General features: G+C 44.8%; 1 protein-coding gene across 1 annotated transcript in view; it reads left to right on the top strand.

The window, feature by feature from the left end:
* The window catches only part of PIK3AP1 (phosphoinositide-3-kinase adaptor protein 1), a 118,220-nt gene that overhangs the window by 54,116 nt on the left and 39,398 nt on the right, over nucleotides 1–24,706 (top strand). The window contains exons 3-8 of the mRNA XM_049646455.1: nucleotides 4,658–4,794; nucleotides 7,484–7,628; nucleotides 9,603–9,745; nucleotides 10,127–10,259; nucleotides 12,190–12,386; nucleotides 15,011–15,200. Of these exons, the coding sequence (XP_049502412.1) occupies nucleotides 4,658–4,794; nucleotides 7,484–7,628; nucleotides 9,603–9,745; nucleotides 10,127–10,259; nucleotides 12,190–12,386; nucleotides 15,011–15,200 (945 nt within the window). The remainder of the gene's footprint in view (nucleotides 1–4,657; nucleotides 4,795–7,483; nucleotides 7,629–9,602; nucleotides 9,746–10,126; nucleotides 10,260–12,189; nucleotides 12,387–15,010; nucleotides 15,201–24,706) is intronic.

Genomic DNA, 24,706 nt, shown 5'->3' with positions numbered 1-24,706 from the left:
AGGCTCTGAGCCGTCAGCCCAGAGCCCGACGCGGGGCTCGAACTCACGGACCGCGAGATCGTGACCTGAGCTGAAGTTGGACGCCCAACCGACTGAGCCACCCAGGGGCCCCATACTTAAAACTCTTTTAAAATGATATTTTTAAATGTTCTTTCATCAGTTAGGTTGTTTTCCACTTTTCATGGATACGAAGAGTGATTTAGCAGACATCTTTGTTCATTGTCTTTCTCTACATTTTGAACATTTATTTTCCCCCTTAAGAGAGACTTATAGTAGAATTATGCGGCCAAAGGTATGAACACTTTAAAGACTTTCTCTTTCAGGGGCGCCTGGGTGGCTCAGTCAATTGAGAGTCTGTCTGATTCTTGATTTTGGCTCAGGTCATGATCTGGTTGTGAGATCGAGCTCTGTGTTGGACTCTGCGCTGAGTCTGGAACCTGCTTGGGATTCTCTTTCTCTCTGTATCCCTCTCCTGCTCATGCTCTCTCTCTCAAAACAAAACAAAACATCAAACCAAACCAAACCAAAACCAAAACCTTTCTCTTTCTCGGCATATGAACACATGCCTTGCCAGAAAGGTCTTACCAGTTTATACTTCCCTCAGCATCAAATGAGAGTGAGTATATTACCTCACCTTCAAAAGTTTCCTAACTTGAAAAGGTAAAATAGCAGTAAATGTAAAATGTTATTTTTATTTTCATGATCATTAGTGATAATGAATGATGGTTTATTTCTTTTTAGATGGGGAGTTAATTTGTATTTTTTCCTTGGTGAATTATCTACTTATTGGGTATTTTAAAAGACATTTCTGTGATCTCTTCATATCTTAAGGAAATTATCCCCTTCGCTTGTTTATTTCTAATTTTAAACCAGTTTGTGACTTGCCACTGGATTTTTTGGTAACACTCTATTGAGACGTAATTCATATAATATACAAGTTACCCATTTAAAGTGTAAAATTCAGCGAGGCTTTTTTTGGTATATTCACAGACTTTTGCAGCTATCACCACAATTCATTCTAGAATATGTTCATTACCTCAAAAAAGAAACTACATACCCCTTAGCTATGCTCCCCCAACTCCCTAGCCCCCACCAAGCCCCCAGCCCTAGGCAACCACTAATCTACTTTTTGTTTCTATAGATTTGCCTATTGTAGACATATCATATATTTGGAATAAAAAAATATGTGGTCTTTTGTGACTGGCTTCTTTCACTCAGTATGTTTTCAATGTCAATATTTTATTCCTTTTTATGACTGAATAATATACCATGTTTTGTCTATCCATTCATCAGCTGAGGGACAATTGGGTTGTTTCCAATTTCACTATTATGACTAATGCCACCAAAACAATATGATTTAGATTTTAGGTTTTTAAAATGTTTTTTACTGAAGTTTTAAATTCATACCAACCCTATTGCTTGTTTGGATTGTATTTCTTTTGTTGTTTAAGATTAATAAGTCTTTTCTCGAGCCAATGTTAAATTTTCACCCATATTTTCATCTTTTTAATTTTAAAAATCTGTTTTATTGTTCACTTCAGTCTATAATCCATATAAACTTTATTTGGAGGTATGTGAGAATTAGAAAGCATCGCAATAGTCCCTCTGTTTTCCCATCCCCGCCCCAAAATAGCTAAATTTTCCCAGCACCATTTCCTGAGTCATTCTTCTCACCAACCATTTTCTTTATACTGATTTTTAATGCTTTCTTTATCACATATTAAGTTTTTATGAGAATGAAGCTTGATTTTTGGGTTATCCATTGAATTTAATTGCTGTTTAATTTTTTTTTATAAATGTAATCTAAAATAGGAATACACTTTATTGTTTCTTTAACTTTAGTAAGAGACATAAAACATATATAATCTATGATTATTGATTTAGTCAGATTTTCTTCTTATTTTAAGACCATTTTGGCAATTAATATTTTTCTATAAAAATTGTACTGAAATCTAAAAAATTCTTAGCATGGAATTCACATCAGTGTGTTTCTAAAATTCTCCATATCTTTTATTATCCTGTCTTTCTCATTGGCATATTTGTATTTTCTCTGCTCTTTCCTTAATATTATTTACTAGAGCTCTGACTCTTTGGCTAGCTGGCTAATAATAGATCAGTAATTTGGGAGAAATGACATGTTCTTCTTTCTTGAAGCACTGGTAGACTGTACAATGGGTCTGTCCCAAGGAGCTTGTACCTGCATTGTAAATTAGAATAGAGAATTGGCAAAAGTTGGTGCTTGGGACTCGGCCGCTCAGGGTAGCATCTAAATAATTCTGGAGCAATTCTGGGGAGCTTCTTGCAGTTTAAAGTAACTGATTGGAGGGGTGCCTGGGTAGCTCAGTCCATTAAGTCTCCGACTTCGGCTCAGGTCACAATCTCCAGGTTTTTGGGTTTGAGTCCCGCATCCAGCTCTGTGCTGACAGCTCAAAGCCTGGAGCCTGCTTTCTATCCTGTGTCTCCCTCTCTCTCTGCCCCTCCCCTGCTTGCACTCTCCTTCTCTCTCAAAAATAAATATATATTAAAATAATAATAATAATAAAAATAAAGTAGCTGATTGAGTGTTTTAACTCAATGAGGTTATTTTCTTTTCCAAGAAGAACCTCAGAAATGAAAAAAAAAATGGGATGGTTCAGGCATCTAATAATAAAATATTGAAGCTTGAGGTGATATTATATAATTACTCAGAAGAAGAATATTAATCATCACTGATCTTTTCGGCTCTTTCCTTCACAAGGTCCCTTGGTGGCTGAGAGTTGCTTGGGTGGCATGTACAACTCCGTTCATGGGAATGGGTCCTGGCTGTTCTAGAAGTAGCCGATCAAGGACAGAAGGCTATCAGGAAGGGCAGATCCAGTGGAGAAAATGGCAGCCTGAGTTAATGGGTCTTGGAGAGCAGGGAGGCAGGGACATTACTTCAGTTAGCCTTGGAGGAGGATAATTAGCACTGAGAAGGGAGTCAGTAGGATTGGCAAGGACAGGAGAGATACAGAAGATCGTTGGCTCTGATGGCTAGTGAAAAATAGTATCACCCCCCCACCCCGCTTAAAACACCCAGAGTCCTTTGCCTCGTCTGTCAGCACTAAATTCTGCTTCGATTCCTGTTGTGCAAGCAAGGTCAGAGATCTGGCCGCCTCCGGCAGACCTTGTGGAATAGTGAGTCTTGAGAGAAATCACAGAGAGGGGAAGAGCAGCAGGAATCTGCCTCACTGTCACAGTCTGGGGCCGTGCATAGACATCTGTCAGCACAGATGTCAGGCTCTAGGATGAGACCGCTGGCCAAGGCTGTGGGGTTTTTAAGCTGCCTATCTGGGAAACCTCAGCCCTTTGCCCAGCCTGAGCGGGTCCTGGAGGTCGTTGCCCCACAGTTAGCAGCAGTAGGACGTGATGGTGCCTAGTCCCCTAACCCAGCTCCCCCATCTCAGCCTTCGCGGTTGTGGGAGCACAGCCTCTTCCCCTGTATGACCTGAGGTCTAGCATGCAAGCCCGTGGGTAGAGCTTTCTGTGGGACGTATTAGTGGCCTGATGTACCAGCCCAGCATTCTACTAGGACTGATTGCCGTGAGCTCTGCGAGAGGCCACCTCCTTCCCTGGGAGGTCAGCCTGCAGGAATCAGCCAAGATAACCCTTACCTCTCACTGTACCTGCCCTTTTAGACTGTGGGTTCTCCACAGGCAGGATCGATATCTTATTCATCTTCATGTCCTCTCAGTGCCTGACATGTTCGGCTGCTCTGTAAGTGATTTAGGAGTGAAGAAGAGATGGCCCAAGAAAGGGGCTGGATGAGCCTTCCTTCTCCTCTTAACCATTCTTAACCATTTTGTCCTTCTTTGGGATCTTACAGAAGCTTTGGACTATCTCCAGAGAGTATAGGCCTGTGCGCACGCATGTGCGTGCACGCCCCCCCCCCCCCCCCCGAATAAAAATCTTGCACACAGCCTATCAATTGATGGATTCTGGTTAAGAGCCCCTGCCTTAGAGCTCTGGTAGGTTCCACTTACACCATCTCAGCATCATCTCACTCTGTGCCATGCCCCACACACCAGGACACCCCTCCTCACCTGCCTGAGCCCGTGCACAGTAGAGGTATTGGCTGTGGCACCTATCTGGAACCCGGTTACACTGACCGGAGATTTGTTGAAAATGAATGCTTGTCACTGTTACTCCAGAGTGGGCACATCGGCTCGTCGTAACCCTGAGGAATAGTGGCTTCCTGGACAGCACAGTTTTTACCTGATGTTCAAAAGATGGCCTTTAAATGGACAGCTGATGCTTGACCCCACCTGAGGAGAAGGGTTCTCCTTTCCTCACAGCCACTAAAGCCAGCAGTGCAGGAAGTCTGGAGGCAAAGCTTCCAGAAGCCCACCGGTTGAGACTAGACTTGCCAGCCTTGGGCAGCAGCCTGTCTCAGACTTTTTGGCCTTCTTCTCAGCAGTCTTCCTCTTGCTGTCACCCTACCCTTGTGGCCTACCAGGTCATTGGCTTTTCCTCATTAGGTCCTCTTTCATGATTTCCTGAGTCACTCCCTTCAGCTTGTATTTATTTGACGTTCAGAGCCATTTCCTATTTGGTAACGTTCGGGGATTTCGGGGGGTGGAACGTGCCCAATAGTTCTCCTTCCTTGTGTTCCCATTCAGCGGTGTCCTTTGTTCCATAGATTCTGGCTGTGACTCAGTCACTGACACAGAGGCTGAAGACGAGAAGGGGCCTTCCTACTTGAAGCAGCAGAGCCTACCGCCGCAGACTTCACCTGGGAACCTGATGGTGGTGCAGCCGGACCGCATTCGCTGTGGGGTAGGCGCTCCTGGGGCTGGTGGATCAGTGTCAGAACATGGCCTTTTCAGTGGATGCAGTTGTCATAGTGAAAGGAGTGGGGTTTTCCTGGTGCACCTCAGTGTAATCCCAGCGTTCCCTTGGGATTCCTCTGTAGATGAGCTGCCCTGAGAACCCCAGGACCTGGGCCTTGAGCACAACTCACTCCTTTAAGTCCAACAGAGGTGAGCTCAGGAATGTATGTGCCATCGATCTAAGACTGTGAGTTCCTAGATCAAAAAGATAGAGCATGTGGCACACATGAGCATTACCGGACACTTATGCCAGCCCTGGAGGTAGAGGCCTGGGTCTATTCCTGCCAGGGTAGTGCTGGGAGGAGGGAGATGAGGGGCATTTTGCGAGCTTGCTTCTCCATCAACCGACCACTGCTGTGCCCCACATGAGTCCCTTGAAGCTTGCTGGCTGAAACTTGCCAAGGCTGATTGCTAAAGGGATAAGATAAATGCCAAAGCATAATGTGACTCACGTTTTCAGGGTGGGACATGTGTTAACAGGTGACTTGAATGTGATGGCACAATTGATAGTCCATTGTCCTTTGAATCCTACCATCCTATTGGTAGTTTTTTATTTCCTTATGGAAAATATGTGATAATTAGTTCAGGGCAGTAAAATACTTCCCTGTGGATACAAGCCCTTTGCTAAGTTTGCCAGCATGGTCTCCTAGAGACAAGAGGGTGTGTGAGCCTTGGCAGTGGGAAGTACTAGCTTCCTTGCACCAGTGAGTGGTTTTCCGTGCAGCCTGAGGCCACGAGGTGTTGAGCAAGGACTCCCTCCGTGGAGATTGCAAACCCCTGCTTTGGGTGAGCTTGAGCTCATAGACATGTTTGGTTTAGATTGCACAGTGTTTTAGCAATTAGGCATGAGAATCTGTTCCCAGCTTCCTTTGAATCAGAATCTGGTAATACCAGGCCTGAGGTGAGTGGCTGGGCCTAGCAGCCCGTTAGATGGGGCATGTATCCCCCAGTCCACTGTTCCCACCACTCACTTTTCTTTATTCTCAGCCCACTTCATGCTTCCTCCTTGTTGGCTAGCTCTTGGTGGGCATTCCAGCGTCTAGGCTGTCCATATGCCCGCCTGTCTTCCCCGCACTCTTCTCGTCCTGAGACCTGTGGTCTTTTCCCGAGACCAGGCTAGTGGACACTTGTGGGTGAAGGCATTTGGAACTGAAGAATGGTGCCCTTGACATGCCTCCCTGATTCTCCAGACTTTTGTTCCTTCTCCCATCCTGGCCTCCAGGATTCTCCTTGTGGCCTGTCCTTGGTCTCTGGATTCTGGGGTGGCTGGACTGGGGTTGGGTCCTGACTGTCAACAGAGAAGAACACACTCATTCTCTCTGACTCCCCATGTTGCCTGGGAGAAGGAGCAGGTGGGACAGGGCCTTGGCTGCAGCCAGAGCCAGGTCAACCACAAACACATCCACATTCAGCCTCAACAGCCTCCAGAAACCAGAACCATGCTTCTCCTTCACCTGTTGTGAAATAGTGGCCTTCATCATGAAGGGCTACTATGAGGACTTTTATTTTATTTTATTTTATTTTATTTTATTTTATTTTATTGTCCATTTTGAGAGAGAGAGACAGAGTGTGAGAGGGGGAGGGACAGAGAGAGAGGGAGACAGAATCAGGAGCAGGCTCCAGGCTCTGAGCTGTCAGCTCAGAGCTCAACCAACGGTTGAGGGCTCAAACCCACAAACCGTGAGATCATGACCTGAGCCAAAGTTGGACACTTAACCTACTAAGCCACCCAGGTGCCCCAAAGGACTTTATAATAGAATCTTAGGATGAACACTTGGGGATTAGCAATGACTGGAAATCTCTTCTTTCTCTGCTTCTCTTTGGAGGGCCTATCCTTACCAGTTCAAGTTTTGAGAGGCCCATTACCCACTTAACTAGCACAGTAAAACAAGACAATCGTATGTGGCTGGCCCAGCAAGAGATCTTAAAGCAAGGTAAAATAGCTATTCATAGGTTGCTCCATGCCTTAGGAAAATCAGTCCTCCAATAAGGCATTTTTCCCATTCAAGAACAGCATAAAGAGCAGAAGCCAAGAGGGCTTCTTCTGGCTGTTGCCTCTCACATTGTGAGGTGCATGTGAGTCACCTCGGGTGTCTTGGTAAAATTCGGATTTTGATGGTTCAGTAGATCCAGGAAGGGCCTGAGATTCTGCATTTCTAGTGATTTCCAGTGCTGTTAGTCTGCTGGCCTCACTTTGAGTAGCCAGCCTACTCTCAGAATAGTGCTTCTTAAACTATCTGTGAAGATCCTTTTTATTTTGCTTTTTAAATTTTCTAAATCTGCCACGGGCTAATGCTTTTATAAAACACAATAAAAAAGAAATGCTGTAAAAATGAAATAAAAGTATGTATGAAATACAAGCCCCAGGTTTTTAAATTATTACATTAAGTTCAACAGACATAAAATTACTCCATCAAATTGCCGTAAAGGCTTATAAATGTTCACTCTCGGTCTTTGTAACTTGTCTTTTTGAGACCCACAGCAGTTGTGCCCAGTGCTAGACTCCAGACCCCACCCTGCTCTGGGACAGCCTCTCTAGATAGAGCTGGGGATCAGGGAGCCAGGAGACCCTCTGCCCAGCACCCTAATAGGGTACCCAGGAGGAAGAGGGGACACTGACTGGTCTCCTGTTCCAGGCGGAAACCACTGTCTACGTCATCGTGAGATGTAAGCTGGATGAGAGGGTGACCACAGAAGCGGAATTTTCTCCTGAGGATTCTCCCTCATTAAGGGTGGAAGCCAAGCTGGAGAATGAGTACACCATTTCCGTGAAGGCCCCCAGTAAGTAGCCCCATCTACCTCCGGAAATTAGGCATCCTGTTCAGGAAGAGGCCCACTCTTACTTTCTTTTACTTGTCCTGTCTTTATTCAGCAATTGAGAAAAGTGACAGCCAACATTTGGATTTGGTTGTCATGTTCTATTTGAAGGAAAAGGAAGTTGCAGAAATGTACATGTGTGATGGGGAAAAAATAGATCTATTAAAATTTTTATCCTTATGAAGTAAACATATTAAAAAATTTTTAAACTAGAGGAAAGTAGAAAAAAGTCATCAGACTACTATACTGTCTTTTGGCCTTTGTTCACAAGTTTTAACAACAGTTGTTTTCAATATTCTGTTTTTCTTTATATAATCTTATATTTATTCTCTTAGCATTCTTTTACCCTGTGCTGTTACATGGACTTTGTAACTTACCATTTTATAACATACTTTTTCTGTTACAAAAGTAATGTGAGCTCAGTACCAAAAAGTTGAGGAATACAACCACCATAAAGGAAAGTAAATAGAAAATTGCCTATATGCCCACCTCAAAGGAAATCAGTGATTTCTGTATTTTTCTGAATCTGTGTACATAGCTCTGTTTTTTTATTTATTTAATTTATTTATTTTTAATGTTTTTATTTATTATTTTTGAGACAGAGAGAGACAGAGCATGAGCAGGAGAGGAGCAGAGAGAGAGGGAGATACAGAATCCAAAGCAGGCTCCAGGCTCTGAGCTGTCAGCACAGAGCCTGACGCAGGGCTCGAACTCACAGGCTGTGAGATCATGACCCGAGCTGAAGTCGGATGTTTAACTGACTGAGCCACCCAGGCACCCCTGTGTACATAGCTTTGTACAGTCTCATCGGCCACTTTCATTACCTGGAAAATACCTTTGAGTATTTCCCCATGTTAATAAATATTCTTTTGCAACATGATGCTTAATGGTTACGAGGTAATCCATTGTACAGATGTATCATAGTTTTTAAAGCCAGTTCCTTGTGTTGGACCTATATTTTATAATCCATATTGTTTAAAGCTGCATAATACTCCATTGAAAAGAAGTGTCATCTTTCAATTTTCCATTTCCTCATTGTGTTCTGTATTTGCATAATTTCTGATTTCTTATTGTCTTCTTATTCTTTTAAGTTATGATATATTGAGCATCTTCATGCATGCATTTAGGATTTTTTTCCTCAAGATGGAATCCCTTGAAATGATGGGCATTTTTAAGGATCCTGGAAATAGGGTTTAATTGCTTTCTGAAATATTACTTCTATCAAGTTTGCTATATCATCACCAACACTAGACATTATCATTTAAAATATCCTTGCTAATTTGATGTCTTTTTAAAGAGTAGCCCATTGTTTTAATTTGCATTTCTTTGATTATTAAAGAGGCTGAATATTTTTCCATGTTCTGTACTTGTTGCATTTCCTCTTTTGTGAATCGAATCTTTGTGGTTGGTGTATTTTTAATTTTTTCTTTCCTCCTCAAAACCCCTTCCTGTGGTGCCGAAGAGAGAGAGGACGTAGTAATGACAGCAACAGAGCAAGTGAATCAATTCTCCTGGCCCAGTGTCGTGGAGGCAGAGTTCCACCTGCCAGGATCTATCCCACCTTGTGCCAACCACTGACCTTTGTATAAAGTGCTTTAAACTCAGCTCCTCTTCCTGTTTATCATGGTACTGGGCCTAGTGTAGTGAATAAAACAGAGGAAAATCTTCCAAAAACTCAATTGCAGACCCAGTGAGGACAATTCCTTTGACTCAGAGGCCTCCCAAGTACTGGTCTGCTCACTTCCTACTTCTCCCCTTCCCCTCACTTCTCTGTCCTCCACCTTACCTCCAAAATCTTTCTTCCAGCCCCCAGTTAATTTCTTTACCATTAAGGCGAATCCATGAACACTTTTCCCTGGAAACCTTGTTCTTCCTGGGTGCATTCATGGTGGTGTTTTGTTTTTGTTTTTTTTTTTTTTTTCTTCTTCTTCTGTTTAGACCTTTCATCTGGGAATGTTTCTCTAAAGATCTATTCCGGGGAGTTAGTGGTGTGTGAAACTGTTATCAGCTACTATACTGACATGGAAGAAATTGGGAATTTATTGTCCAATGCTGCAAATCCTGTGGAGTTCATGTGTCAGGTAAGGATGTTGAAAGGAAACCTGAGTTTTCTGGGCACGTAGTTCCTTTTCATTTTTTAATTAAAAATTTTTAAAAAATGTTTTTAGTTATTTTTGAGAGAGAGAGTGAGAGCACGCATGAGCAGGGGAGGGGCAGAGAGAGACACACACACAAAATTCAAAGCAGACTCCCAAGTTCTCAGCTGTCAGCACAGAGCCCGACGTGGGGCTCGAACTCACAAATCGCGAGATCATGACCTGAGCTGAAGTCAGATGCTTAACTGACTGAGCCACCCAGGCACCCCTGGGTGTGTAGTTTCTGCTCATGGTTCTTCAGCTTCTAACCTGCTGGATGGGAGATAGCTGGGGTTAAAGTCTGACCTTCTTCCCTTTTGTGTTCAGGCCTTTAAAATTGTGCCCTACAACACAGAGACCCTTGATAAACTGCTAACTGAGTCTCTGAAGAACAATATCCCTGCGAGTGGATTGCACCTCTTTGGAATTAACCAACTGGAAGAAGAAGATATGATGACAAGTAAGTCAAAAGGTCAAACCTCAGGAAACCAGCCGTGGGTTGACTCCACTCTGTTGATTTCAGCATCCAGTCAGCCTGTGCTCAAACCTCGCTGGTTCCCTCCCTGCAGCTCATCCTTGGGGAATGATTCCTTCACTGGCTAGCTGGTCTTCCAAATTGTCAATCTGCATACCTCCACCCCTTGCTAAAAACCCTTTGTGGTCCCATTGGCCTTCAGATCAAGTTCAAACTCCTTAACATGTTTGCAAGCACTTCCCAAGGGGTTCCTGCTGCATTTCTGCCCTTATCTCTCTCCACTCTATCCCTTGGCTCTGCTCTACGGAAAGTATGAGCTTCTTTCACCTAATGAAAATTCTGCCCTGCCTCTTGCCAACTCAACTTATGGGAATACAGTTTCTTCCTCTCCTCATTGGTTACCGTTCACCTGGTGGCCCTCTGTTCTCCCCCCCTGCAGCGGCTTAGGTAGCACTTCCTCAGGAAGACCTTCCCGAACCTTTGGCAGGGTGTTCCATCTAGGTGCCAGGGGCTCCCCTGGCATGTCAGCTGTCCTCTGTGCTAGTTCTCCTCAGCTGTGTCTGTCTTCTCTGCTAGGCTGTCAGCTCAGTGAGGGCAGAGGCAGTGCCTGGGTGGCTAATTAAAGGCTCAAAACATTTGTTCAGTGAGGGAGGAACAGTCTTGTGTGCACGTGTGACATGAACTGCTTATGTGGCGATGGTCACTGGCCAGTTGGACAGGGTGCCTGTTAGGGTGCTTCTGTGGACACCACTCTTCCATCATGTGGCCCAGTAGAACCCAGTTACCCTCTACCTGTGTCTGACCCTTCTTTCTATCTATCTGTCTGTCTGTCTATCTATCTATCTATCTATCTATCTATCACTATTGGGTTTAGAAATCAATTTTTATGGGGTGCCTGGGTGGCTCAGTTGGTTGAGTGTCTGACTTTGGCTCAGGTCTTGATCTCACGGTTTGTGAGTTCAAGCCCTGCATTGGGCTCTGTGCTGATACCACGGGGCCTGGAGTCCACTTCAGATTCTGTGTATCCCTCTCTCTCTGCCCCTCCCCTGCCCCTGCTCACACTCTGTGTCTCTCCGTCTTTCAAAAAGAAATAAACATTGAGAAAAAAAAGAAATCAATTTTTATGAAAACAAACAAAAGAAAGATTGGTCCCCAACTCCACAACACAAACTGTCTATTTTCTTGGTAGAGTTTAACTTGCTGCATCCAGATATTAGTAGGTGGAGGGGGTCATAGGGATCCAGTGACCAAAGGAATACTTTGTTTCCCATGAATCAGAGGGTTAATGGACATCCTGCAGTTCAGGTGTATTAATACCAACATTCAAAACCTGTCCTAAACAAAGAACTCACTGAATACCCTCTTATTAATCCTCTCAGCCCTTTTGAGATAGTTTGGGAATATCTCCTCATTCAAAACTAAGGGCCATGGAAAGGCTAATTAACATACCTAGGATTACTTGGCATACTTTATGAAATTTGGAGTAAGAGCTAAGAAGATGGACTTCTCTTTTTTAATCAGCACGAAGAAATTGTGTTAAAGTGCTATGAAATTTGCAGAGAAGGTCAAAACCAGATTCCCATTGTACTTTGTAGCTGCTGCTTAAGCCTTTAGAAGATCAGCATATTTTGAATTAGTATTATTTTTCAGGATTCTTTGATCCTTTTAGAGAAAAAAGGTAGGATATTAACTGTTAGATTTGCAAATTAATTAACATGTTTCTTCTGTCATCTGAGGGCATATAATCTTCAGTGGTACCTCAAAGGAAGCTGCCAGATGTTAGGTCAGTCAGCCAAGAACTATTGATTGAGTGCCTGCTGGATGCCATGGTAGGCTTCCCAGCTTTGTGTCTATGAATAAGGGTGCTTCTGCCTTCATTTTCATTTGTCCATTGTTTTCCTTAACAATTATTCAGATCAGAGGGACGAGGAGCTGCCCACCTTGTTGCATTTTGCTGCGAAGTATGGACTGAAGAACCTCACTGCCTTGTTGCTCACCTGCCCAGGAGCCCTACAGGCATACAGTGTGGCAAACAAGCATGGCCACTACCCCAACACCATTGCTGAGAAACATGGCTTCAGAGACCTGCGGCAGTTCATCGATGAGTATGTGGTAAGGTCAAGGCGGGGGAGGCCCCAGGAATGGAAATGGACTGTGTGGTCCAAGGGCTGCCTTTGCACTCGAGACATGGTTGGATTTCATCTCTAGCAGGGGCTCATGTGCCTCTTCTCTGGCAGGGCCAGTGTGTGTGGAACTGAGCCCTGGAGTCATATGGACCTGAGTCCACATTCCTGTGCCAACACTTGTCAGCCACAGTGGATGACATGGACAGATCATGTATACTCTCTCTTTTAGTGTCCTAAGATGCAGAAGGAAGGTAACACCAGTCCTACTCATAGGGTTGTTTTCAGGATAAAAGGAAATAATGTATGTAAAGCACTGAGGTCTACCCTCAAAGAATTTACAGAGACATTCAGAGAGTGAATCTGCTAGAGGTTGATGCTGATCCCTCTTCTTCCACCTCCAAGGCACTTTGATGGGATGCTCCCAGCTGCCTCTCCCACTGTCAGGTCCCACTGTGAACTGTTAGGATTGGTTTCTTCCTTAGCAGAGACCACAACAAAGCTCTGCACTTGATGCTTTGGGGAGGCCACCTGTGAGGACCCACCTTATGCCAATGGCCTGTCTCTCTTTCTGAGCCTCTGTCTAAGAGACATAGGCCCTGTTTATTTGCTCATCTGGTTTTAGACCCCCAGGTCCTCCTTGATCACTGACTTCTGGGTCCTTCTTTGAGTGTAATCTCATCCATGCCTGGGCCTTATTCCATGCCCCAATATTGCTTCTCTTGTCTTGGAGGCCCCTACCTTTCCTGACTGGACCCTTTTCTGATTTTCCTTCATTTTCATGAGTCACAGCTGGGACTCTCAGGCTCTCTCGTGGGGCTGTGACCTCAAAAGGAACAACAAAGACAATCTAGTCTTACTCTCTGTCTCCATACAGAGGTGAGCCTACACCTCCCCAGAAACTTAATTCTGTGCTCAGTATTTGACAGTTTTCAGGTCAGTGACTCACTGAGGCATGTATGGGGGCTCTCCACAGTTTGGGAGTGATTAAGTACGTTGAATGAGTGGAATAGCATGAGTGCCCATTTGGGGCACGGTCTACATAAATAAGGCTAAAAGGTGTTTGCAGTCCAGGACTGTTTACTTGGCTTTCCTTTGAAGTCACAAATGTATCAAATGCAGGGTTTCATTTCCATGCCAACAGTTTTTATTGGGGACATACTGTGTTCATAGTCATAACTACTGCTTATTGAATTTATTTGATTGGCAAAAGGCAGTGTTTCATTTAATCATCACCACAATCCTTTGAAGTTGGCAGTATTGTTATCTCTCTTTAATAAATGAGGAGAAGGGCTTAGCAAGACAGGGTAATTGTGCCAGGGTCACACTCTAGTAAGGGTGGAGATGGGATGCAAACCTAGTTTGATGCTAATTCCGGGGCTTGTTATTCTAGTCTGTGTAACAGGGAAGTTTTGAGATGCCTTTTCAGTTCGCACTGAAATTCATCTGATTCACATTTCTCCAATCTTAGCTCTCCGACCAAAAATCACCTTCAGCCGATGCATCTTCAGCATTGCTACCAAGAGGTTGCCTCCGCGTGTTGTTTATGACCTCTAAGAACTGTCCTGTTTCCTCTTTCCACCACATCAAAACCAAATGCCAGACCTTGAGTCTCTACCACTTCCCAGCTGTCACCTGGGCTACTCCTTAGGTCTCATCAGGAAACGAACACATTGTGTCAATAGCAGATTAGCTCTCTTGGGGTAGTGATGATGAAAACGAGGATTTTTGCGGGTTGGTGCTGAACTAGGATTGTGAAACATCAAAGTTTCTTACCAGGAAAGTTGTGTGGAGGTTTCAGGGAAGCCAGTTTTCCGGCTTCACCACCACCTACAGGCAGAATGACGAGGGCCGCCTGTCCGACTGCAGGGCACTTCATCCAAGACCACCTCTTGTGTCGGGCACACAGGGTAGAAAACCAAGGGAGGTACCTCAGAGCAGCCTGCTAGAAGGGACAGGGACGAGGCCCCGAGCATCTGAGGGACGTCTGACTGCATGCTAGCTCAAGGACATCTTAGCTGCAGCCCTGCTTAGCCCATCTGGATTTCCATCTGGCTGGTCAGCAAGAGTGACACCCTTGGGTGTCACTTGCTTCCCTAAGTAGAAACCAGGGTGTAGTAGAAAGGTCAGAAGGTAGGATTGCACAGCCCTGAGTAAGGCACTGGGTTTTTCTGAGCTGTGTTTTTCTCATCTTTGAACTAGGGAATATTACAAGTTTCTCAAGCCGTTGTGGAAGGGATGGCATGAGGGAATGTATAGGCAAACACCCAGCATCGTACCTGACCCGTAATAGGTGCTCACGAGAAAGTCTTTAATTTGTTTCCTGTGGATACATGCATCTCATCGGATGCTTAATGACAGTCTCTTGTGTGCATGACTCTGCTTCGTGTTGGGAGAAGATAGAAAGATTAAAACAAAAAATATAAAACAAACAGAAGAAGGCTTGGAGCCTGGCCATGAGCTTTCAGGCTGGTGGGAAATACAGACAGACACACAGCTGAGCCCTGACCCATGTGCACCTTTACTCTGCCTGTCACGAGCCCCTGAGGGCCTAACTGTCCCCAGAGGGCCAGGCCGTCTCAGGGTTCCCGTGACTCCCGTCTTCTCTTTCAGGAAACTGTGGACATGCTGAAGAGTCACATTAAAGAGGAACTGATGCAAGGGGAGGAGGCTGACGCCGTGTATGAGTCCATGGCCCACCTTTCCACAGACCTGCTCATGAAGTGCTCCCTCAACCCCGGCTGTGACGAGGAGCTATATGAGTCCATGGCTGCCTTTGTCCCAGCTGCCACCGAAGACCTCTGTAAGTAGCACAGCCCAGTTCTGCTTCCATCCTTCTGCTGACACACAGCTTTCTTCACTCTGGTGTGTGGTGGTGGGGGTGGGGAGAAGTCCCTCGCCTACCCCCACTCTGCCCCAAAGAGATGAAGATCCTGTTTTACACAAGTTAGATCTTGTCATCATGTGCTGTGACAAGCACAGTCCTTCTCCAGACTTCCTCCGCTGTGACTGCTGAGCGACTGAAAAGTGTAGGCAAGTGCCTGGAGGTCAGAATTGATGGAGGCATCGTCTTGTGATCTGAGAGGCTCAATCAGTGGCTCTCAACCCTATCAGTCCCAACGAGCCCTTCTTATAACATTTCATAATGCTTCTCTTTAGTACCTTGACATGCCACTTATATACAATATAATCTGCCTACATATGAAAATTAAAAGAAATTTTTTTAGTTTATTTATTTATTTATTTATTTAGGGAGCAAGCACATGTGCCCGCATGAGTGAGGGGCAGAGAGAGAGGGAGAGAGAAAATCCCAAACAGGCTCTGCAGAGTCCGTGCAGAGCCCGACATGGGGCTCGATTCCACAAACCATGAGATCGTGACCTGAGCTGAAACCAACAGTCGGATGTTTAACTGACTGAGCCCCTCAGGCGCCCCATTACATATGAAAATTTAGAAATCAAATATATGCCCTAAATGAAATATAAACGAGAAGTAAAAGGAAAGGAACAGCTCAGTCTGCCTGCACATGAGGACATAATGAAATAGTCAGATGCAGGCATCTACACTCAGAATCAGTACCAATGTCATGGCCTCACATGCTGACCGACCGATACGTGTCTGTTGTATGGGAGACTCGGATACCGGCAGCAATGGATTTTCCTAAGTGGTAAATGATTTTTCACACTCTCCTTTCCATTTTCATAGTAATTGAATTCCTGGAAAATTCAGTACATATCAAAACCATGCAGAAATACAAGTTGTATTTATTTATTTTTTACTTTTTTTAAACATTTTATTTTATTTTTTGAGAGAGAGAGAGAGACAGAGCATGAGCAGGGGAGGGTCAGAGAGAGAGAGAGAGAGAGACACACACACACACACACACACACGCAGAATCCAGAGCAGGCTCCAGGCTCTGAGCTGTCAGCACAGAGCCCGATATGGGGTTAGTTTCCAGGCTCAGAAAATTATAAGCAGATTTTTTTGTTAACCCACCTTTAATGGATTAATATATAATAAACTTATTTCTAAAATATCTTTAGGACAGGATTTTTCCTGTAAGTTGCTTAACAAATTTTGCCTAGTTTTTGGTTACCTTAATTTTTTTTCCCAGTAACAACGGTAATACATTCTTATAAAATTTGAAACAAAATAAAGATGTATAACTGAGTTATTAAAAGTCCATATGACTCTACCCCAAGCACTCCTAATAGTTTGGGATACTTGTCTATATTTTTCTTTGTACCTGCCGATATTAAATTGAGAAATATACACACATAAATATATAGATATGTACAAATGCACATATATGTGTAAATACATGTCATAAGCAGGTTTTTTTTTTAACCTATATGTGTGTCTAGTGAAATATTTAGAAGTCATGAGGGGCACAAATCACTCCATTGCCCATGACAGCCCTGTACACTGCAGGGTGTCTACGTCTTTCTCCCTTCTGCTAAATTCCAGTACAGTAGTCCCCCCTTATCTGATATTTCACTTATTTCACTTTCCCCAGTTTCCCATGAGCAGCTGTGGCCCAGAAGCAGATGATCCTCCTTCTGACATAGGCTCAGAAGGTAGATGGTAGCCTAATGCTACGTCAGTGCATACGTCATTTATCTTATCAAGTAGTGTTTTATCATCTCCTGTCATCGCCAGAAGGGTTCGTTCCATAAAATATTTTGAGGGAGAGAGAAACCATGTTCACCTAACTCTTATTATGCTATATTGTCACAATTGTTCTCTTTTATTACTAGTTATAGTTGTTAATCTCTTACTATAATTGATAAGTTGAACTTTATTATAGGTATGTGTGTATGTAGGGAAAGTATACTGTGTATACACACACACACACACACACACACACACACACACACAGGGTTTGGTACTATCTGTGGTTTCAGGTATCTGCTTCTTGGAAGGTATCTCTGAGGATAAGGGGCACTAATATAGTGTCCCTGCATCATGATGACAACCTAAAACCCCCTCTTAGATTTTCCAAACCTCCCCTAGAGGGCAGTGTTACTGCCCTTGAGACTCACTGGTCTAAATAATGTTGGACTTCAAAGCAGTATTTTTTTTTTTCACATTTATTCATTTTTGAGGATGAGAGAGACAGAGTATGAGCGGGAGAGGGGCAGAGAGAGAGAGAAAGGGAGACACAGAATTCGAAGCAGGCTCCAGGCTCCGAGCCATCAGCACAGGGCCTGACATGGGACTTGAATTCATGGACCGATGAGCTAAAGTCGGACACTCAACCAACCGAGCCACCCAGGCACCCCAGCCCTGGACTTCAAAGCAGTATTGAAGCAGGACAACATGCAAGGGGCCCTCAACGAGCTTTCTTAATATGTTACTACCATTTGCTATCAAAGGCTAAGCAGTCTGAAACACTGCCTAAAGCTTACCTTCCTTCCTTCTGGTCTATTTAATAGATTCAAGAAAGGCAAGGAGCACCTGGGTGGCTCAGTTGGTTAAGTGACCGCCTCTTGATTTTGGCTCAGGTCATGATCTCATGGTGTGTGGGTCAAGTTCCATGTTGGGTTCTGCAGAACCTGCTTAGGATTCTCTCTCTCCCCCTCTCTCTCTGCCCCTCCCCTGCTTCCGTGCACACACACGTTTTTTTTTTTTTTTTTTTTAATCTCTCTCAAAATAAATAAACTTAAAAAAAGAAAGAAAGAAAGGCAGAACAAATTCCTATCAGTGTATCAGCTTTATTGATGGAGGGCTTCTGGAATGGGCTAGATCGAGTATTGCCAACCTTTAGTCTGAGAAGACGACAGGGGAAGTGACCCTGAGTTTCCCACTCATGAACAGAAAAGCGGGTGCCAAGAAGGTGCCTTAGAGTAGGGGATGTGGACAGGTCGGTGGCCAGAGGCAGACCCTGATGCCAGCAGGGCCTTTGACAAGGCACCCCCAGCACCTGGAAGCTGTGGTCCAGTCGTTACTAGGTGCTTGGTAGTTAGAATGGCTGCCCCTTGTGGGGTGCAGCAAGAATGAGGGAAAGCTCAGTAGAAGCTCCCTTCCTACGCCTAACTGAGAGGCCTGGAAGTGCTGATAGAAGCTCTTGCCGAATGAGCCATGACCCAGCAGAGGGGCGAGGAGAGAAGGCATCACCCCCACATCCACATCCTCTATCTCACTGAATCCTTAAAGCCGCATAAGGATGTTTTGATTAACTTGCACTTTACAAATGAGAAAACTGAGCTCAGAGAGGTTAAGCAACTTTCCCAAAGTCTCACACCTAATAAGTGATAGAACTCACATTTGAGCTCAAATCTGTCTCTAGGATCGTAGTCTTTATTTTCTGTCTGAATTTTCCATCTAATGCCATAAATTTTAGTCCTAGTTTCTTCTAAAGAAGCCATCTAGCAGCTACAGCCATTGCCCCAATGTCAGCTCACCAAACAAATGTCAGCTCACCTCTGGTACCCTCTGCACATGTACATCCATCTGTCTCTCCATGGCCACAACAAGCATTTCTGGAACATCTACTGGAACATGTTTTAGCTACTTGCCTCTTCTTCTGGGTGTTGGGGAGACAAGAGGGGCCAACACACAGTCCTTTCCAGTATGGAACAGAGACCCATTCACACAGAACATTTGGAGGAAAACCAATGCCTACTTGGGAAGCCAGAGATTGTGTATATCATGTCTGCCTGTGTCCTTGTTATGGGGCAATTGAACAGTTAACGAGTCCCCCACTTAACTAGCAGTTTAGTGTTGACAGAGAGCCTTAACACCTGTTATCCCCCTGGATGCTCCAACACAAGAAATCTCACACCAGCAGAAAGCTGCAGGGGATGCTAAAGGCAGCCACAGCAGGAACAGTGAACCTCTCCAGCACTGCCCAAGGCAGCGGAGTGCTCTGGGACTAGTCTGCTTTGTGGCCCTTGGCCACTTGTAAAGTTACATGGGTCAGGGGGATTCTGGTTGCCCTGGAGCTAGAAGGAGGCCACTAATACAATAGGCTGGCTGTAGAATTTGGCTGCTTTGTGGGTGGGGAAAGGAAACCCACTGTATTTTTCATTTGCCAGATCACATAAGCTCTGAATTTTCTGATTCTAGACATGATTTGGTTTGTGTTTCTGTCTTTGTGGTTTAATTTTGAGAAGGACCACTTACCTGCTGGCCCACAAGGAGCCGCACTGGGAAGAAACCATTCATTTATTACCAGTGACTTGCTAGGAGAGAAAGCGGTTTAGTTTATAAACAAGCAGGACAAACATAAATCTAACATGCGTATTTGCAATAGCACCCAGCACAGTGATAAGGTGTACCATCCGACAGCCCTTTCAGACAAACAGACTGCTTTTATCTCATCTGTTATTTCGTCCCATCGTCCTTGGGCTTGGTGGGTAGAATTACCTCCATTTCACAGGGGAGAAAACTGAGGCTCCAAGATTTAGTAGCCTACTTAAATCCCGTGGAGGGAGAACTGGGTCAGGACTCTGGGTCAGTACATTCCCGGGGACAAGTCTGTCTGCCCCCCAACTGGGATAGAGGACTCTCCTGGCCTGCCCTTCTTCTAGGATCTGCATTTGCCAGCCCCAGAAGGGACACTGAGACAGAAGGGACATGGAGCTATTTCTAAATGTCTAAGTAGCCGAGTTTATCAGTGCCCCACCTTTGTTACCATTCAACCCTAGAAGCTGAAAGTGAATGTATTAAGGACTGTGGGCTGTGTTCATTCAGTCACAGGACAAGCAGTATGGAGTGAAGGCTTTCAGTGGAGGTCATCAACGGTGTTGGGACAAATCTGCCTCTTTCTGACTTGAGTTTTGGAGAAGGGATAGTATCATTACTAACTCCTTCTCCAAAAGGAACCCAAACAACCACTAAGTAGGAAGTTTGTGAGGGAGACTCGCCGTGTTGAATGAAGTGGGGCAGGGGAGTGATGTTGGCTTCTGACCCTGAGATTTTATGATTCCACTCCTGACTCTCCTTCCCTGGAATTGCCTGGGTGTACACGCGTGCTCACACACACACTCACACCCCTCACACTCATGGTCTTTAGTTTAGCTATGCTGCCACCAGGTGGTAACTGCATGCCTTTGATATCAGATATTCAACTTTGCTCCCAATACTCCTGAGAATTTTTTGTTCGAGACAGAATTAAACCATCAGTTTCCTAACTTTACCATATAAGAAATAAATATTTCTATTAAGGGTAAGCTTATGCAAACACTAAATAGAAATGAAGGCACATCTCTCTTGGGTGTTTTCTCTATCACCCAATCTTTTTCTCAGTTCTTTTGCCGCTGTCCTTGCCTTCAGAGAATGACACTGTAGTCCTAGTGTTGCTCTGACTTAGGTAATACATTTCATATGGAAAGCCTCTCCCAGGGACTGGTCACCTCCCTGAGACTCTGGGTTCTAAAGCTTTGGGAGCCATTCCTGAGAGGCCCTTGTCCATTTGTTTCCAACACGATCTGCTTGTGGATTTAACTCTGCTTAAAAGTCTCAGAGGCTCAGACGCCTTGGTGGCTCAGTCAGTGGTTAAGCATCCAACTTCAGCTCAGGTCATGATCTCACGGTTTGTGAATTCAATCCCCGCATTGGGCTTTCTGCTGTCAGCGCAGAGCCTGCTTTGGATCCTCTGTCTTCCTCTGTCTCTGCCCCTCCCCTGCTCGCCCTCTCTCTCTCTCAAAAATAAACATTTAAAAAAATGTTTTTAATTTAAAAATTAGAAAAAAATACATGTTAAAAAGAAAAATCTCAGAGACTCGTCTTCTATTAGGAGAAAAGAGCCAAAAGAGAAAGGCAAATATCTTGAGAGTGGAAACCATAAACTCATATGAGTCTGTAATCCCTTCTAGAAGGCTGTTCTGCTTCAGGTGACTCCTGTGTTACACTCTTCTCTCGTGCCTCTGCTCCCTCTGCCTGGTTCTGTGGCTCAAATTTGTGTATGGTGCAGAGCGGACTCAACCCCAGCTAACTTGCTGCCTTCCCTTAGCAACCTCCTTGCTAGCTGGCATGTTTGTACAGGTCACCTCCATCTGTGACCCTGTCTGTGATCTGGGTCCCCTCCGAGCCGGGGCCTTGCAGCCCAGCCAGGGAAGCTCTGAGCCCAGCTGAAGGACCATTTGTAAGCAAAGCTGTTAAGTTACCGATTTGCTTCTGGAACATGCTGCCTCTCCTCCCTGCACCTTTTTCTCTCAGGAGTCTTCCTTCCTGACTTTACTGAGACTGCCATCCTCCTGTTAATCCATCTAGGAAAGACTGGCTGGGAGCCAAGAAATGCCTTGTGGGCAGTGGGGCTAGGGTAAGTCATGGGGCCTTACCAGCAAGAAGCTCATTCTGGGTAGGGCTGGTGCTGTGCTGTTGAGGGCTGAAAGTGACCCAGTGGGGCAAAGGGAGGCTCAAGGCACTTCCTGACTTCTGTGGCTTTTGGTTCCTCCAGATGTACAGGAACTGTGTCAGGGATGTAGGCACTTAGTGAAAGCATGTGGATTGAGACTTTTAAAAGCAAAGAAGATAAAAATCCCCACCACCAGCAGTGACCTTGCTCCCCTCTGGACCTGTATAGCCGTGCTTCACACTCTCCTGGGGCCACTGCAACCACATCGTTCTGCACCCTGGTTTGTGTATATGCTTCTCTGATGACCTGCTCCTACCTCAGTTTAGGAAGCATGTGTCATCCATAATGATGTGCACAATAGGTGCTCAACTATTTCTTGAATTTGAGAGTACCAGAAAATAGAAAGTCATCCCGGATTTGGTGGGGTGGAGTGGTTGATATTCCAGTGCAAAGACCTTTCCTGATAGGTGCTAGCGACACATCTATTAGACGTCCCTGAGCGCGGACATCTCCGGCAGTAGTGACTCCTCCGGCACTCGGGGCTGCCTTTCTTTTCATGTCTCCTCTACATTAGCTCATGCGGTTCCTGCTGCCTGGATCGCCCTTCTCTTTTCTCAGTGTGGAAAATGCCCAGATTCCTTCACTAAGCCCAGATACCTTCGTGTTCATATTCATGTGTTTATGCCTCATTAATTTGTCCATTCACACATTCCTTCATTCAACAATATTAATCAAACCTCTCATGTGATTAAGTCACCGTGTCAGGTGGCAGAGAGTCAATAAACAAGACGGCATGATCTCTGCCTCCTAGAGCCCTCCTTCTAGCAAGAGAGCTGAATATTAAATAAAAATGCCACATAACTAAATATATAACTACAAAACCGTGACAGTGCCATGGAGGAAAAGGACACGGTGCCCCAAGAGGGCAGCTATGGATGTGGAGAATGAGGGGAGGAGGAAGTGTGGTACCCACCGCATCCCACTGTGAACTCATCTCGTAGACTGATTCTTGCCCTGCAGAGGGTCTGTGTGCTTGCCAGGAGTGCTGCAAGGAGGCACTTGTCTGCATAAGAAATCCGTGAGACTTGTTGCTGCCTAACCCTTGCATCCTTAGCCCCTTCATTTTCTTTTCTTTAATGTTTATTTATCTATTTTGAGAGAGAAAGAACGAGTGGGGGAGGGATAGAGAGAGAGAAGGAGAGAGAGAATCCCAAGCAAACTCCATGCCACCAGCGCAGAGCCCGGTGCAGGGCTCGAACTCCTGAGCCGTGAGATCATGACCTGAGCTGAAATCAAGAGTCGGATGCTCAACCGACCAAGCCACCCGGATGCCCCAGCCCCTTCGTTTCATTGCCCACCTCTCCTTAGCTGCTGTAATTTCGGATTGCCACTTTCCTTTTCTCTGTCTCTCAGTCTGTGGGTGTGTGTGTGTGTGTGTGTGTGTGTGTGTGTGTGTGTGTCTCCCTCCTTTCCATCACTTCTCCATTAAGGTATGGGGAGATTGGACCGCCCTACAGACATGGCCAATGAAAGCACTTGATCCCACCTGAGTGCATACGGAGCACACCGGGCTTCAGGTCATCAGATGCTTTACCACGCTGCTCCTTGCTCTAAGGGTCTGTTTTGGCTATAAGAATACTTGCTGGAGAAAAAAAAAAATTACTTTTGGACCGCTTTCAGGGTTTGAGAGCCTTTCCAGAAGAATAGCCTCTTAGTATCTGACATTTTACTGTATTAGATTCTCAGATTAGGTTTTATATTAAATTAGCAACACATAATCCAGATAGAGTTTCCACTGCAGCTAAGCGATCTAGATTTATGTCCCCTGAGGAGTATCGTATGGGCTTCTTTGAAAATTCATTATTTTTCTTGACTCATTCCTTAATTAAGTGGCTGCCTAGGCTTTCTCTCATCTGTTCAAGCTTCTTTCTTCCCAGGAATGGGTTCTTTCTGATTGATTCCCTAAATGAAGTACAGTGTAACTCTACAGCTGGCTCTTCCCTGAGGACCGTGGCCCCTGAGTCTTCTTGTTTTATGTTTTTTTCTTTTTTGTCTCTGCTGAAATGAAAGCACTTTGCACTTTCTCCTTAGAGCCGCAGGTCTCAGGGCTTTTTAGTTTATTTTTAACTGACACGTGGTGAAGGTTAAGTGCTTAGAATCTGAAGTACAAACACTGAGCATCCAGGAATGCAGGGATTTGTTGTTCTGCTTTTCTTTACAAAATGTCCTTTGTCTGCAAGCACACTGCCTTCACCTCCAGAATTTTCTATGTGTTTCAGCCCCTCATGTGGTGCTCACTGTATACCTGAGTTGTATGCACACATAGGGTTGGGAAATTTAGAGTCTGAGAGGGTCTTTTTACTTATGAGCTCCAAACAATTGGACACTTTCTTTTTTTATCATTAGGAAGGTAGTAATCGTTACTGCTAAGACTTACTGCCTAATACAGATAGGGCAAATAGTGTTTGAAAAATCATTTCATATGCCAGTGTCAGTTACTTGGTACTGAGTGCCTGAGGGGGCTATGTTGAGAATTGTGAGACCACAAAGAATGCTATGACTAACTAGTGATGTTTGCCTTGAGTACAGAATAGGGACACGGGGGCCGATGTATATATTTGCTGTTCTTGGTCTAACTGAAAACCATATATGTTCAATTACATATAAAAAGAATCATTTTGCTTCAAATATAAATGGAAAGAAAGTCATTTTTGGGTAACTTCACTTACGGTAGTGTGCAATGCCTCCATCACGCCAGGGCTGCTGGGTCCAGTGTGGACACGATGGACTTGCTTGCATGGGCCCTAATCCCTGACCCTTAATGCCCCTGTCAGCCCAGAATGGGGAGGAAGTTTGTGACAGGCTGACTGTGCTGATGCTTGCTTCCATCTGTAGGAGGCAGAATAGAGCCCCTAAATCTGTGAATGGGCTAGACGATCTGGCAAAGGAGAATGAAAGTTGTAGATGGAATTAAGGTTGCTAATGTCCTGGATTATTGGGGTGGATCC

The sequence above is a fragment of the Panthera uncia genome, chromosome D2, assembly GCF_023721935.1.
Source record: "Panthera uncia isolate 11264 chromosome D2, Puncia_PCG_1.0, whole genome shotgun sequence".
Classification (NCBI taxonomy): domain Eukaryota; kingdom Metazoa; phylum Chordata; class Mammalia; order Carnivora; family Felidae; genus Panthera; species Panthera uncia.
This window is presented reverse-complemented; position numbering and strand designations above follow the sequence as displayed.